The 15,066-nt window shown below is 46.8% G+C and overlaps 1 protein-coding gene across 10 annotated transcripts in view; it reads left to right on the top strand.

Moving 5' to 3' along the window:
• Positions 1-15,066, top strand: part of PPFIA1 (PTPRF interacting protein alpha 1) — an 85,619-nt gene that overhangs the window by 27,799 nt on the left and 42,754 nt on the right. For all 10 annotated transcript variants that reach the window (XM_038563639.1, XM_038563640.1, XM_038563638.1 and 7 more), the window contains exons 3-9: positions 9,165-9,266; positions 9,595-9,759; positions 10,360-10,434; positions 10,801-10,902; positions 11,134-11,355; positions 12,976-13,122; positions 14,910-15,044. In XM_038563639.1, the coding sequence (XP_038419567.1) occupies positions 9,165-9,266; positions 9,595-9,759; positions 10,360-10,434; positions 10,801-10,902; positions 11,134-11,355; positions 12,976-13,122; positions 14,910-15,044 (948 nt within the window). The remainder of the gene's footprint in view (positions 1-9,164; positions 9,267-9,594; positions 9,760-10,359; positions 10,435-10,800; positions 10,903-11,133; positions 11,356-12,975; positions 13,123-14,909; positions 15,045-15,066) is intronic.

Below are 15,066 nucleotides of genomic sequence, written 5' to 3'. Positions count from 1 at the left end.
AGACTTGCTTTGATGATGGAAGAATTACAAGAAAAGTGAGCCGATGAGGGGTGGAGTGAGGGGCTTGTAGCTGAGTGCAGATGGGGCAAGGCAGTGATCCATCCATTGCCAGGAACCCCTTGCCATGATCCAGGAGGCTGTGCGGTAACGGGATCCTCCTAACTGGGAGACATGGGAGTGATCGACTCCTCCCAGCTTGGGGGTGTGGGACTGACCAAGCTCCTCCTAGTTAGGGGAGGACACAGGAGTGACCTGGGAGACTTTGCAGTGGCCAGCTCCTTGCAGCTGGAGCTTACTGGAATTTTGGAGCATCATCTTATTCCTTCCAAGTTCCTGATGTCCACTTGTTATGTTTTGAATAGTTTTTCTTTTAAAGCCAATGAGATTTGTTTATAATAGAAAGTAAGACTTAAAAATAAAACACTAATACCCAACCCTCCTGGACCTACAGATACCCCTACCAGGGTATCTATGTTGTGGCCCTTTGCTTTTCTCATGGCTCCCCTTTCTTCACCACCTGAAATCCAACAGCGCATTTTCACCACAGCCTGGTCACCCCTCACTGCGTTTATTTCATTGTCCTCGGTGGGCAGAATGCTGTTCCATCCATGCTGTGCCTTCCCCGTGCACATCCATGGCTAGTGGCCTGGGCCCCTCTCACATAGGGCAGCTCTCCTCCTCCCCAGTACTCCTCACCCATCTTTAGGCTCCATGCAGAGCTGTTTGCATTTCACTTCTGGTGAGGCTGGGAGAAATCAGAGGAGGACTCCCATAAATACCTGCCACATGTCTCCCGATTGGTCTGGGTCTGTGCCCCACTCTGGATAGCCTTTCCTCTCCCAGTGGATGAGCTGTGTGCCCTCAGCACAGGCCGCCCGCTGTGCCGCCCCAGGGCTCTGCTCTCAGCTGCTCCAAGTGGTCAGTCGGTCAGTCCCCTCTGCCCTGGGTTCTCCCCACCAGTGTGCAGGCATCTGGCTCAGCATAGAGGGTGTTTCTCCATCCTGGATGTTCCTCTTTCTCTTCTCCTTGTGCATGGCTTGTTGCTCCTCCTCCCATGCTCTGCTGGACAGCCAGGCCTCCAGCAGCCACTGCTGCTCCAGAACTGCTATGCCCATGGCCCCCCTCTCAGTGATCAGTCAGCTGACTTGTCTGCCAGCATCAGCTGACCCGGGTGACTGTCCTCCTGGGAGCATTTGACTCCCGAGATGGTCCCTTCCTGCTTTCCTCCTGCTTGCTGACCACTCCCACTTTGTTCCTCATTCCCCAACTGTTCGGTGTCGAATAGGCACACGCTTGAACCTCACCTCTTCTTATCTGCAGCACTCAGTGCCTTGTGATTTTCTTGAAATGAGATTGCTCTTCCACCTCTGCTGACATTTCCAAGAAGTCTGGGCTGGGAGCCGCGCTCCCCACTTGATTACTGCCTCTGACTATCCTATAATATCCCACACGGAGCACATCCCAGACTGAACTGTTAGAATTCCCTTCCAGACATGCTCTGCCCAGAGTCCCTCCTTTCTCAGAAAATGCTGACTCCGTCCTTCAGTCGCTCCTGACAGAACCCTTGGAGTCGTCCTGGGCCTTGCTCTCTCAGATCTGTTAAATGGCGCTAAGTAAAACCTGTCGGGAACCTGCCCACCTCCTACGGCCCAGCCTGCCTGCATCATGGCAGCTCCTGACTGGTCTCCTGACTCCTGCCCCCCTCTCCCATACAGGGGATCCTTTAAAAGTGATGAAGGGCACAGCAAGTGGTATGTTGGTTACATGTGTTCCATTCTGAGCATTCTCTCTTGGTCTCAGGCTAACACGGATCTTGATTCAGACCCTCGTGTCTCCTGGGTCATGACAGTTCTCCAGCTGTGGGTTCTGAGCTGGCCTCTCACCTGTTCCTCCGGCTCCGCTGTAAGCACTGCTCCCAGGGGCTTCTGTTGACTCAGCAAACCCTTCTGAGCATGCCCTTTGTGTCAGGCACCTCCAAGTCCATAGATGGATGACTCCTTGAGCCTTGGGGATAAAATCCAGACTTCTCACTGTAATGTGCCGGGGCCTTCAGTCCAGCCTCTGGCCACGCCCAGCTACCCTCACCCCTTCCTGCACACTGCCCAGGCCACAGCCCACCAATGCCCTTCTCCTCTACCAGGTGCCTTCATGCTTTTGTGCACCTACCAGATCACTGTTTCCTCTTCTGAATTCAGCTGCAGCACCTCTCCTTCCTCAGACCTTAGGAGCAGCATGTCTGGCCTCCCATTATAGATGATCTCCGCCCTGGCCCCATGGTAGCCTGAGTCTTTCTCCCTTGGAGCACTGACCACACTGGGGTTTCTGCTAGCTGATTTGTGTGTCCTGCGGCAGCTCCCTGATCTGAGGAGGGGCCAGGCTCGCCTGTCTGGTGTTTAGCTGGAGTGGGTGTGCAGTTGTCTCTGGAGTGAACTGAAACTTCCAGTCAGGATGGCAGCATAAACTCACGCTTTGACATAGCTCGTCTCCAAACAGCAGTCCAGAGGTAAAATTTAAGTAGAGAAACAAATAAACCAAAATAGCCAGGCCCCCACAAGAGAAAAATACCCTTCAGTATAGAAACAGAATAGAAACCCAGTGTGGTAAGTGTGAGTTGGCTAGGTTCCCTGGCCTGCCATGCTCCAAGCACCAAGCCTGCTGCAGCAGTAGGAAACTTGGCTCCTGCAAGGTGGGGTAACAGGGACTAACGTGTCCAGAGGAATTAGAACTAAAATCAGACTCACTGTTTGGAGCTGGATTTAGATGAAGCTTCCCTACATAAGGTCACTGTCCCTGGCACACTGGGGCTTTATAGGAAGTTGTGGGCCTCAGGAGGATGGGGAGCCATGCCTGGGCTGGGCTATACTGTCCCCCGGTGACTCACCCTGGATCCGCACCATCCGTAAAGAAGAGGCAGCAGGAACCCTCAGTCACCATGTAAAAACCTAGTTCTGGCCTGAGACCCTGAGAGGCTTGGAGGGGCAGTTGTTGGACACTAGGCAGGGAGGGAAGTGCCAGCAAGAGATCCTCCCCAGACTGAGCTGGAACCCAGGTTCTACAGCTCCCAGGGTCAGCACCTTCCCCAAGTATGCATTTAGTCCGTCTGCAGTGTGGCAAAACTGTCAAAGCAAGTCTGTTTAAATGCTTAAAAAGAGAAATTAGCATCCCTGAAGAGAAACAAGAAATTATAAAACAGAAGTGAAACAAGGGAAGGAGGGCACAACAGAAAATGATTTAGAATCTAGTAATTGAGGAAGGTATCAGCTAGCATGATAAAATTCAGAGACCGAACTAGGAAATTGACCCAGATTGCTGCACCGGGGGTGAAGTGATCAAATAAAAATCTGTGGCTCTGGACCAGCAAGCCGGCAGCCAGCCCCCTGGGATTTGCCCGCCATATGAGTGTTTGTGGATCTCACCTTGGCTAGTTTGGGTCAGGTTCTCTTTCACCTGCATCACAAACAGTATTTTCTGATAGAAGATCTCGATGATTAGATGCAAATCTCTCAATGTTAGGCATTGAATGACCTGATGGTCAGCTTGCTAGTTATTTACCAGAGGAGATGAAAACCAGAGTATTTGGTCCCATTACTTAGGCACATAGAAAAGGGGTCTCTGCAGTTCAAGAAAGAGCAGGACCCTGCTGGGAGAATGGGGCTTCCCTGCCCCACGGCTTCCCTGCCACAAGCCCTCTTCCCAGTGTTTCCTGCTGGGTTTCTGAGATGTCCCAGCACCAGACAGGACCTTTGTCAGGTTTGAGGACACATTTGGATTATTCTTATTTTGTTTTCCTATACTTTCTTTGTGTTTGCAGCTCTGCCTTGGCAATACACCGGAGTTGTCTGTGTTCTGTAGCAGGAGCAGCCTTGTCTGCAGAGAGCTGTGTGTGTGTGTGTGTGTGTGTGTGTGTGTGTGTGTGTGTGTGTGGACTTGGGGGCCGGAAGACATGGGAGTGTCAGGGAATCGTGAAATATATCTAAAATAAATTTCACATTGTAACCAGTTAATTGAATAGTTAGATGATTTCAGTGAAGGCCCCCTTGCTCCCTCACTTGGTCTCCCTCAGTGACAGTGGCCCAATAGGGCTGTCCTGCTCATTCCCAGACTACACTCAGCTATGAGATGCTCCCTCGTTGCCAGCCAATTGCTTCGTTGTTCTCAACAACGATCTGGGGTATAAATGTCTCTACAAACTAAACCAGTCAAATTCTGGCTCCTTCCTAGGAATTGTACCTGAAGTTAGTGTTTGGTGTGTGTCCTGATCCTGAGAGGGCTTCTCCTGCAGCCTTCACCTTCTCTTCTTTCCTACACATGTGCCAGCCTGCCCTCTAGGCTGGCTCTCTGCCCACTTGCCTTACAGGAGTACCTCTGCTCTCCAGAGCACCTGCGTTTAAGCTTGGCCTGTGAAGTCCGTTTCCTTTGGGAAGAGATTAGGAGCCATCTCTTTTGCTTCCTCCCTCCCCCAAATCTCTAAACCAGGCCTAGGGACAGCTGCAGGCTTGTCTGAGTGACACCCCTGCTCCAGAAGGTGAGCACTTGATGAAGGGTGGGCAGTAGCCCAGGGTCCTTTCCAGCCTTGAAACCACCATCTCTGAGACCAGGGGCAAAAATGAACAGGACCCAGGCTTCTCAGGCTGCCCCTTCCAGCCAGGGTTCCAACCTCTATTTCCTGAGTGGGGCTGAGCAGAACCAGGGAGCCCAGCATGTGGCCTTTGTACCAGACAGGCAGCTAGGGCACAATGAGAAATGCTGAGGTCCCCTGAAAGCCCTTGAACTTGGGGGCTGGATGACATGGGAGCCCTGTGATCTTGTTCCTGGGTGTGTGTGTGTGTGTGTGTGTGTGTGTGTGTGTGTGTGTGTGAGTCCCATGCTCTTCTTCCTGTGGTGGTATGTGTGTGTGAGGGAGCCTCATGTTCTTGTTCCTGGAGGGCAGGTGAGGGGATATCATTCTTTTGTTCATGGGGCATGTGAGGGAGCCTCATGCTCTTGGCTACAGCCTCTGGAGCGGAATCAACACCTTCCTGAGCTGGGAGGAAGTTGTTGGGAGCTCAATTTGGGTTTACATATTGCAGACTCGTCTTTCTTACTAAATCTTTGTAGATTTTTTTGGGAATAGATGTTTCTTCATTTGTTTTGTGCCATTGAATGGTTTTGGAGACTTTGAATAGTTGTTTTTATGTATAATTCTTCCCAGGTTTCCTGGGGAGTAGGTATGTAAGGTTTCTCATGCTGTGAGGCTGGAAGCTGATCACCCACAGATGTGGGTTCTTGAAGAAGAAACAAGTTTAGAAGGGAAATTAGATAAAATGGCCATTAGCTTATGATACCCATGAAAACGCCCACAGTCTCTCTAAATTACCCACCTCCCCACCGCCTTCCATTTGTCGCCCTAAAATAACCGCATCCAAGAGAAAATATTTCAGTTTTACTCATCTGTTTTGATTATAACAGTACTGCTTGGTTCTTTTCATTTGCTGTGGATGAGTACAGGTGACCCTTGAACAGCTTAGGTGAGGGATGCCCACCTGCCCACGATCGAAAATCTGAGTAACTTCTTGGTAACATGAACAGTCATTTAACACTTACATTCTATGTCATATGTATTGTGTACTGTATTCTAAGAGTGAAGTACGTTAGAGGAAAATCTGAAGAAGACTGTAAGGAAAATAAATTGATAGCACTGAGCTGCATTGACACCAAAGTGTGTTGTCCGTTTACAAGATGACTTGTCAGTGCCTGCATCAGCAATATCTTTTGTGACATGAAGCACTGCAGATGTTATAGTATTACTAACACCAAACCCCAGAAATGAGAAGGTGGTATGAAAGGTTCATATTTACTTACAGGTGTAATGATCATACGTTCACACTGAGGAGGCCCCAGTGCAGTTGCTTTAGGGTGGCCTAGTGTCTTCAGTACAGTTGCTTCATCATAGCCTAGCCTATACACTGACAAATTCTTTTTGTTGTTGTTGTTAAAGATTTTATTTAGGGCAGCCCAGGTGGCTCAGTGGTTTAGCACCGCCTTCAGCCCAGGGCCTGATCCTGGAGACCCGAGATCAAGTCCCACATCAGGCTCCCTGCATGGAGCCTGCTTCTCCCTCTGCCTGTGTCTCTGTCTCTCTCTCTCTCTCTCTCTCTCTGTGTGTGTGTGTGTGTGTGTGTGTGTGTGTCTCCGTCACATCTTCCTCTGCTAACTCTTCTGGGGTGTCTGTGAGCCCTTGAATTTTTCCAAGATACACCTATCAAAACCCTTCATTCCCAGGGTTTTTTTTTTGCCATATCCACCATCTCTTTCATGATTTCCCTCATTGGCTGTGTTGTAAGTCCCGTGAGATCATGCGCAACATTTGGACAATTTTCTCCAGGAATTTATTGTTCTGGGTGTGATGGCTTTCACAGCATTTTCTATCACATCAGCGGCATCTTCAGTGATGTGACCCTTCCAGATTTCCCAGGTGTTCTCTCTGTTGTGGTTTGCTTTCATAGCACTGACCATCCTTTTTCATGAAGTATCGTGTGTCATGAGCCTTGCAGGTCCTCATGTCCCCTGATCCACAGCCTGCATTAGAGACATTGTGCTCCAGGGCACATGGACCACTTTGACACGTTCAGTATCGAGCTCACGGGGTTCTGGGTGGCCAGGATATCATCCAATATCAGAAGAACATTAAAAGGCAGTCCTTTATTGTCAGGGTACTTCCTGAATTGAGGGATAAAGTGTCAATGGAACTAATCCAGAAAAAAGGTTCTACTCATTCAGGCCTTCTTGTTATACATCCAAAGGACAGACTGCTGGTGCTTGTCTCTTCCCATCAAGCCCTGGGGCTTAGCTCCATAGATACGGCTGGCCTGATCATAAACCCAACTGCCCCACACAACTACTAGCTAGTTTACCCCTTCCTGCCTTAGGTCTTGGCACTCACTTTTCTTCCTCACGAATAAATGTCCTTTGTGGCATTTCCCCCAAAAAAATCTGCTTGAAAAACCTGTGCAGGCAGATGTCCTGTCCTCAATGATACTCTTTTCTCTTCTCGGTTGAAGTATATTTGGTGCAGTGTTATGTTGGTTCCAGCATCCCGGTGATTCTCTCAGTGGTGTCTAGGGGATCGTCTGCTTCCTCTTGGTGACAGAAGCTGCTTCTCCTGTTACCTCAACATGTTTTAAAGCCAAACTTCTTTCTAAAATTACCAAACCATCTTTCGCTGGCATTGAAATTCTCCAGCTTTAGATCTGTCACTCTCCTTTGGCTTTAAGATGTCATGTAATGACTTCCCCTTTTTTTAATATTCATACTGGAGTCAGTAGGTATACCTTTCTATAGCCATCCTGCATCCACATAAAGGCTGCATCTTCAACACGAGACGAAAGGTAACTCACAAGAAGTGCAAGGTTTTTGTGTCTGCCAGTATAGCTGCAATGACAACTTCATGAATTTCCTTTCTTTTTGTATCATGGTCCTCACCTGGATTCATTTGTCTTGAGATCGTGGGCAGGTGCAGCTGCAGACCTCACTCTACGGTCCATGACAAACAGTTCACCTTGTTCTTGGAATGCCTTGACTTTTTTCTGCTTCTTGGGAATGCTCCCAGCAGCCTAGTGAGTGGCACTTCATAAGGGTCCCAAGGTGTTATTCAGGGTTTACAGTGTTGCAGTAAACACAACAGAAAATATGTAAGAACTGCAAGAAATCACTTTTTACTGTAGATACATGGTTTACTGGAGATAGGAACTGCTTACGGGAAATGATTAGCACCACAGTGTTTTTAGTGGATTCTTGCCACATTTGAGTACACCGCAATAGCAAAAGGAGGTGGCACAAAATTGTCACAGTAGTACAGCATGTACCACAGGTAATTTTGTGCAGTATAATTTAATACTGCATCTTCACATTTGTTTACGTTTCTATTGGCTGCAAATGGCACCATGTATGGGTCTGTGTTTGCATGTATATATTTTGATAAATTTTAACTTTTTATATTAGATTTGTATGTTTTATGGCAGCAAATGATAAAATAGGCTAGTACCTATATATATTTTGTGCATTCATGACATGCCTTTTTTCTTACTTTTTTTGACATTCCTAGACTACTCCATTCATCTGCCAGTTTTTTCAAAATGTTGCAAATCTCCAGGAAATTTTCCAGCGTATTTATTGAAAAAATCCAGATAGAACTGGACCTGCACAATTCAAGCCTGTATTGTTCATGGGTCAGCTCTGTTTCAGCTCTGTGTCATGGCTCAGTAGGCTTCTGTGGGCCAGCCTGTGAAGTCCAGTTGCAGGAATGCTGTACATTCTGTGGTCAAGTTCCTTTTGAGTTGCATAGGGTTAATTTATGAGTGAACTTTAAGTAGCCACTTGTTTGTAAATTGATTTTTAGAATTGCTTAAGTCAACCACTTTCTGTATTTTGAATTTCAGATTAAGTGAATCTTTATCTCCTTCTTTGTCCTTTAAGGAGAAAACTCTTAAAATACTGAGATTCATTGGCAGAAGATGTTACTTATTTCAGAGGAGTTTTGCTTGTTGAAAAACTGACCAGAATGTGTGTCCACTTCTTCGGACCCTGCCCATGTGTCATGTCCCAGCGCAGTGTCCAGTATTGCGGGGAGAGCGACCACACAGCAGGGTGGGGGGGCCCTGGCGTCACAGTGTCACTTCCTCTGGAATGTTCTTTGACTACAGAAAGAAATCTTCAGCTGTCCCTTTCCTCAAGAGGCCTACCAACATTTGTGAAAAGTCCATTTTATATGGTTGATGTTGGGCAAGTTATTTGGGCTAACAGACCAGCTTTTGGGTGCTATCAGCCTCTTGCCAGGGCTGCTCTAAGCCCTGTGGTCCTCACAGGCAGGAGCTGGCTTAGGCAGGAGGCTGGGGGTGGGCGGGGACCTTCTTGATCTGGTGTTCCCTGCTCAGCAGAGATTCTGAGTTGCATATTTGCAAGGCCCCTGAAAATGTGTCCCCTTGGATGTCAGGCCCCTTGCTTAGAAAAACACCTGGGGCTCAGGTGGGTCGTGAGGAGGGGGTCTGTGTGTGAGGGGCTCTGGAGCGGTGGTTGAATGTGGTGGCAGGGCCGTCTGTGTGGTCTGGGGAGGACCATGGAGGCTAAAGACCCCCCCTGTCTCCCTCTGTTTATATTGTACTCCCTCCTCCCCCCCCCGCCCCCAGGAGTTTGCAGCACTGACTAAGGAGCTGAACGTCTGCAGGGAGCAGCTCCTGGAGAGAGAGGAAGAGATCGCAGAACTGAAGGCAGAAAGAAACAACACCAGGGTGAGTGAGTAGGTGCCTCCTCATGCTGGAACACTGGGGGTCGTCCAAGGAGCAGGGTGCCATCCGCTCCATCTGCTTTTAGACACCTTGTTGACATTTCCCGTGGAGTCAACCCTGACTAAGGAGCTCAGCGTTCTCACACCTTGTCTGATTCCTGCCAGGAATTAATGCTATTTTAACTCATTCAAGGAGGGTGGCTCTCTAATGTTACACTGAATTGAAGAGATTCAAACCTGGTCTACCATGCGATTAAAACGTTTTGCCCCAAATTGAGGTATGAAATTTAAACGCTCTTTGAACATGGTTTTGCCTTGGCCTGTCTCGCCAGCTGCTGCTTGAGCATTTGGAGTGCCTAGTGTCCAGGCACGAGAGGTCTCTGCGGATGACAGTGGTGAAGCGACAGGCGCAATCCCCAGCGGGTGTGTCCAGCGAAGTGGAGGTGCTCAAAGCTCTGAAGTCCTTGTTTGAGCACCACAAAGCCCTGGATGAAAAGGTGCCTTCAGCCACAGCAGTTCTGGGTGTGCACATGTGATGTGTTAGCAGGCATGCACCATGTGTTTATGTGACTGTGGTTCACTTTTAGCTTCTCGAGTTCCTGTAAACATTTTTTCTGCAAGAAGACACACTTCTGTATGGTTAAAAAGGAGCAGTTGGTGTAAATGTCTTAAGCTTTATTGTATTATGTATATTGATTTGCCTTAAGGATTGGGTAATGTAACTTACTTAGGGGAAGACTCTTCTGAATTAAAATTTAAAGCTGTTAAGTTTTTTAAAAAATTGTTTATTTATTTGAGAGAGTGAGCGAGCAAGTATGTGGGGAGGGAGAGCAGAGGGAGAGGGAGAAACAGACTGCGCACTGAACAGGGAGCCCAGAGCAGGGCTCAATCCCAGGACTCTGAGATCATGACCTGAGCCAAAGACAGATGCTTCACCGACTGAGCCACCCAGGTGCCCCAACAAGCCAGTTTTCTTGACATTAACATCAGTGAGAGACGTTGAAGCCATTCTGTCATGTTACCTTACACTAATGGGACCCGAGGGTGACTGTACATTAAGAAGCAACTAAACAAACACTCAACCCCTGTGTCTCCAGGTGAGGGAGCGGCTCCGAGTTGCACTGGAAAGGTGTAGTTTGTTAGAAGAAGAACTGGGAGCCACTCACAAAGAGGTAAGCTCTGTAAATCACCAGAGGATTTCATTTGAGGGGTTCTGATTTTTATCCCTTGTTTTTGTAAAGAGTATGAAGCCTACAGTGCCAGCCATCAGGCATCACTGGTCTTTCTGACCAGTGAGCCACCCTCCAGGTCACTCCAGTGACCAACGCACTGGGGTCTTACTGCCAGGTCGCACAGTCCTTTATGTTCCCATCATCCAGTTGATAGCACTGATCTAGCTGTTGTGACCTAGTTGTATTCAGGCTGGACGGCATCGACGTGTATACTTCCCTGTCTTGTGTTTACAGTTTATAGTTGCGTCTTTCTGAGAGACATTTCTCTTTATCTCCTCACCCTCATATTCCATTCTTTGGTTTTAGCTAATGATTCTCAAAGAACAAAATAATCAGAAAAAAACACTAACAGATGGAGTGCTTGACGTAAACCACGAGCAAGAAAATACACCGAGCACGAATGGAAAGGCAAGTCCTTAGGCTTTCCCTCTGCCCTTTCCTGATGTCTCCCACCCATGGATGTGGGGGCACTCACAGAAACATTGGCAGAGCTGTGGGGAAGGTGCTGTGGTGGCTGCACACTCCTGAAAGTGGTGGGAGCCGACAGCCGGCATAGATCATGGGACTTGACTCCTTCCCGGAAGTGCTCTGTTCCCTAGCTCACCAAACAAGGCTATTTAAGGATTTTTCCCCCACCAGAGATCTTCTGATGGTTCTCTAAGCCATGAGGAAGACCTTGCCAAAGTCATCGAGCTCCAGGAAATCATTGATAAGCAATCAAAGGAGCAGAGCCAGATGAAGGAGCGCCTGGTCGCCCTCTCCAGTCATGTGGCAGAGCTGGAGGAGGACCTGGACACTGCCAGGAAGGACCTCATCAAGTCTGAGGAAGTGAACACAAAACTGCAGCGGGATGTTCGTGAAGTGAGTGACAGTAGATGTCATCGCGCTGTCACCAAGCTGAGTGTGGCATATTTGGCATCACCATTGCCCATTGTGTCCTTTCTCTCCCACATAGTTTGAACCTTTGGATTTTTATATAAGTAGTGACGAGACAGAACCATGCTCCAAGCCTGTGATGGGCTGCCTCCCTGATGGGTGGTAGGATCCCCTCTCCCCGGGGGTGCCCTGCGCAGCCCCATCACAGGCGCTGGTGTGTGCACGCCCCCCTCTGCAGGGTATATTCTTCGTCACGCTCATGTTTCGTTCTGGTGCACACGTAAGCAGGTAAATGTCGCTGTCTTTTGTGCTGCTCATTCACGTACAGTGATGTGGGCCTCTCCTGTCGGCTCCACTAAGGGAGCATCTTCTAGTTTTCTGACCTCCTGCTTCCAGGAGGGTTATGTGCTGTTAAACACCAGTGGTCAGGCACATACATAGTGAGAGTGGAACTTGTTCACACTTGGGTCATCAAGGGTCATGCTGTAAAAACATGTAGACGTATACTCATTTCTGACAAATGTTTCTGCATGTGCAGTGATTTATGAGAATCTAATCATGTTTACAAACACAAGGGCAGGATACTTTGTCTGGCGGCCCTCCTGTCACTCACTGTACACTGTCCTTTGTAGACAGTCTCCCGTCTCCCGCCCGCCTGCCACCACCCCCCCCCCCCCCCCACCGCCCCAGGAAGAGACTCTTTCTATGAGTGTAGATGTATAGGTTTACTTTCTGTGGAGTAGCATAGCGTGGCTAATTTCATCTAAGAGTTTAAAATAAAAAATTTGCAGGAATTAATCTATTTAGTTATATCCTTTTTTGGCAAGGGTCGGAGATTCTGTAGCAGAGTTTAATATGCAGAGAATTTTGAAATTCTTTTTTAAAAACTCATCATTTTTAATATTAAGACTTTGCTGACATAAGTTCCTTAGTAAACAGGGAGGAATGTAAGATGAATCTTTAGGGCAGGGGACAGGCAGGACAGAGCAGAGTTCTGGGCCCACTTTAGCGTTAGATACCATGTAATATAATTTTGCTACAGAATTAGGCTTCAGAAGGTTCCAATTATATGAAACTTTGGGTTTTGTTTCCATTTGTTAATAGTATTGCTTTAATTTTGTGGTGATTGGATGAGATTCCATCCAGCTTTTTCCCAGGGAGATAAGAGTTGTGTCTCACTGTTAGGTCTATTGAGAGGTGACCCCCTGCTCTATAGAAAGCCTGCTCTCGTATTAGGGGCCAACGGAGGTTATGCCTTCATTGCCCACACCTTTAATTCCAAACATTCTTGCAGTGTTGGGATGTTTTATTCCTTGTTTCTTTGTAACATCTTGTAGGAAAGAGTAAGCTTGCTAAACTGAGTGGCCAGTCATAGTATTAAGACAGGTGAGTCTTTGTTGGTCACGTAGGGGAATACTTAGGATATTTGAGGTAAGTATATTTTCATTCATATTGGAGACAGTTGGCATCTCTCTCAATTTTGAGGACACTAATTTTATATTTGATGTGAAAATTAGGATTTAGTCCAATTTTTGTGTCTGGAGTATATTAATGTGTCATACGTTAATAATTTGCCTTTCTTCCCTCTGCAATCACCTGATGTAGGCCATGGCCCAGAAGGAAGATATGGAAGAGAGAATCACTACTCTTGAGAAACGCTACCTCGCGGCACAGCGCGAAGCCACCTCTGTGCATGACCTTAACGATAAACTTGAAAATGAGATTGCAAATAAAGACTCTATGCATCGACAGGTAGTAGCTTTAGTTGAACTTCATTTGGCTTTTTTTTTTTTTTTTTTTTTTTTAAGATTTATTTATTTATGATAGAGAGAGAGGCAGAGGCACAGGAGGAGGTAGAAGCAGGCTCCATGCCGGGAGCCCAACGTGGGACTCGATCCCAGGACTCCAGGTTCGCGCCGTGGGCCAAAGGCAGGCGCTAAACCACTGAGCCACCCAGGGATCCCTTCCTTTGGCTTTTATTAGCTACTAATGAAATTTAAAGGCCTTTTCCCTGAGACTTTCATGTTAGAAATCAAGTCTCAAAAGTAAAGTTTTTATGGTCTTAGAAAATGATGTTCAGGAATGTGAGTTACTTCAACTTACAAGTTTTAATTATTTGAGGTTTTATGTAACCACTTGATTCTTTCTTCTGTTTTGTTTTCATTGTACACTAATCTGTTGCCTGTTGAGATTTTTAACAAAGGAGGAGGGAGTGGCCAGGAATGTGAAGGCGGTTGGCTACTTTGTTGGTACCTGAGATGAGGGTGAATGGCAGGTGCAGAACCACAGTCTGTCCTGTGGATGGGAGTCTCCTGTGGTCTGGGAAGCCACGTTGGCTTCTCTGCCTAGGTAGTCTCAGGTCATCCAGAGTTAAATAGGAAAACCAAATCCAGCCTCTTGGAAACAAAGCAAGTTTGGTATGTTATAAAGTGTATTAGGCCCAAGATAATAATAAAAAGTAAAAATCTAGGAAAATTAATAATTACGTTGTGGAATGCTATTTAAGAGCATGAAGAAGAAGAAGAAGAAGAAGAAGAAGAAGAAGGGAAAAAAAAGAGCATTAAGATGTTCCAAATAATGACCGTAAAAGGCAGATCACAAAATACCATGTATAGGGTGATGTATTTTCTGAGGGTTTTAAGGTGTAACATGTGGTGTGTGCACATGGAGGTAGGTGCACACAGAAGAACATGCGCATGTTCTTCTGTGTGCACCGCATTCTTAACATCTGTTAACCTCTTGAAAACTTCAACTGATACACGACTTTAGAATTTCTTTTAAAAAAATCAGTCTTGGGCAGCCCCCGTGGCGCAGCGGTTTAGCGCCGCCTGCAGCCTGGGATGTGATCCTGGAGACCAGGGATCGAGTCCCACGTCAGCCTTCCTGCATGGAGCCTGCTTCTCCCTCTGCCTGTGTCTCTGCCTCTCTCTCTCTGTGTCTCCATGAATAAATAAATAAAATCTTTAAAAAAACTCTCTTAATTTTCTTCATTCAAAAAAATTTTTTATAGAGAAGTTGTTTTTAAAGAATAATTACACATTTACAGAAATAAGTTGACTAGCATTTCATTAAGTGTACTCTCAGAAGGTCTGTATTTCAGAGGAAGTGTGAGCTCTATTGTGACACCAATGCCCATGGACTATGAGGGTAGTTCCCTCACTCAAACAAGGAGTCTGATTGTTTTTCAGGCATTAGGACTGAACCCTTCTTTCCTTAACTTGTCAAGAAGAATGAGTGAGCTTCTACAGACTATGGTTTTCTTTAATGCATAGGAACTTTTTTCTTTCTAAAGACTTCTTAGAAGATATTTAAGAAGAGCAGTACTTTGGCAAGAGGTGTTTGGTACGTTGAAATCAAGCCCAAGAAAGTGGGTGTATATTCCTTACAGAAAGAAAAATTTTACTCTCAAGCAGCTACCAAAACAGTTGGCTTCTATCAGAACTAATTTAGTAGATCTCTGCATTTAGATTTTGTTTCATTTTATTAAAAATAGAAACAGAAGATTTGCTACATTTTGATGCTATGCCTTCTTTTCCTAGACTGAGGATAAAAATCGCCAGTTACAGGAACGCCTGGAGTTGGCAGAGCAAAAGCTGCAGCAGACTTTGAGGAAGGCAGAGACACTCCCCGAGGTGGAAGCAGAGCTGGCCCAGAGAGTGGCGGCACTCTCCAAGGTGGTGCCTGGGTTTCATTCTG

Source organism: Canis lupus, chromosome 18, assembly GCF_011100685.1.
Source record: "Canis lupus familiaris isolate Mischka breed German Shepherd chromosome 18, alternate assembly UU_Cfam_GSD_1.0, whole genome shotgun sequence".
Classification (NCBI taxonomy): Eukaryota; Metazoa; Chordata; class Mammalia; order Carnivora; family Canidae; genus Canis; species Canis lupus.
The sequence above is the reverse complement of the archived record's forward strand: the minus strand, read 5'-3'. Positions and strand labels throughout refer to the sequence as shown.